The sequence below is a fragment of the Buceros rhinoceros genome, unplaced genomic scaffold, assembly GCF_000710305.1.
Source record: "Buceros rhinoceros silvestris isolate BGI_N320 unplaced genomic scaffold, ASM71030v1 scaffold17670, whole genome shotgun sequence".
In the NCBI taxonomy this organism is placed as follows: domain Eukaryota; kingdom Metazoa; phylum Chordata; class Aves; order Bucerotiformes; family Bucerotidae; genus Buceros; species Buceros rhinoceros.
The window spans coordinates 742-1,568 of NW_010391537.1; the positions used below are offsets into that span (position 1 = coordinate 742).

The 827-nt window shown below is 49.6% G+C and overlaps 1 protein-coding gene across 1 annotated transcript in view; it reads left to right on the plus strand.

The window, feature by feature from the left end:
* Positions 1 to 326: 326 nt before the first annotated feature.
* The window catches only part of LOC104498848 (phospholipase A2 inhibitor 31 kDa subunit-like), a gene marked incomplete at its 5' end in the record, with an annotated part of 8,630 nt that continues 8,129 nt past the window's right edge, over positions 327 to 827 (plus strand). The window contains one exon of the mRNA XM_010142284.1: positions 327 to 443. Coding sequence (XP_010140586.1) covers positions 327 to 443 — 117 coding nt within the window. The remainder of the gene's footprint in view (positions 444 to 827) is intronic.

Below are 827 nucleotides of genomic sequence, written 5' to 3' on the forward strand. Positions count from 1 at the left end.
GTGGGGATGCTCTCCTTAGCCACCCCAGGAAAACCAAGCAAACATCATCATGTAGCAGACAGGGGTAGCTGACTGGGTATTGGTGGTTAGAATATAAAATGCTATTCCAAAATGGCTTCCCCTCACCAGCCCAAATTCAAGTTCATACTAGACAAAATAATAATAGCAATATTTAAAAAGAACCCACAAATTGAGCAATGAAACATGAAAAATAAGGGAAGAGGAATAGAAAAAGTGCTGATCAAATGCTGATGCTACATCAATGAAAGGGGAAGTAAGATCCCTCATGATTGCTACCCAGAAATGTGTCCTCCTTCTTTCCCCAGGGACCTCCCTTCAGTGTGAGGTTTGTCACAGCGTGGGAAGAAGCTGTTCTGGCCCCATGAGAACCTGTAATGATGGTGAAGATACCTGTGGCATAGTTCTGCAAGAGGTCGCGATGGGTAGGTGAGATATCCACTACAGCTGTGTGCCAGTGTGGCTTTCAGAGAGGGGCTGGGGGCTTCTGAAAGGGCCGAGCCCTTCGTTACCCGGCAACACCACCTACTGGAGACTGTCCCTGATGGAGACAACCACTCCTAAAACTGCAGCTGAGGTGATAGACTGCTCCTGATCCCTAGCAACTAGGGACCGTAACCGGCCAATCCTAAAATGACAGGCGTGCAGAAGGACAGGAGCTGGAGACAATGACGAGGGGCTTGCATGTGTCTCTGTGGCTTTTTCTCTCTCCACTGGAACACCCTAGCTGGCCGAGTCAGACACCTGGACATGGCCTCCACCCCGCTGTCGGCAGAGTCCAATGCAGGACCAGTGATCTGATTTCTCTC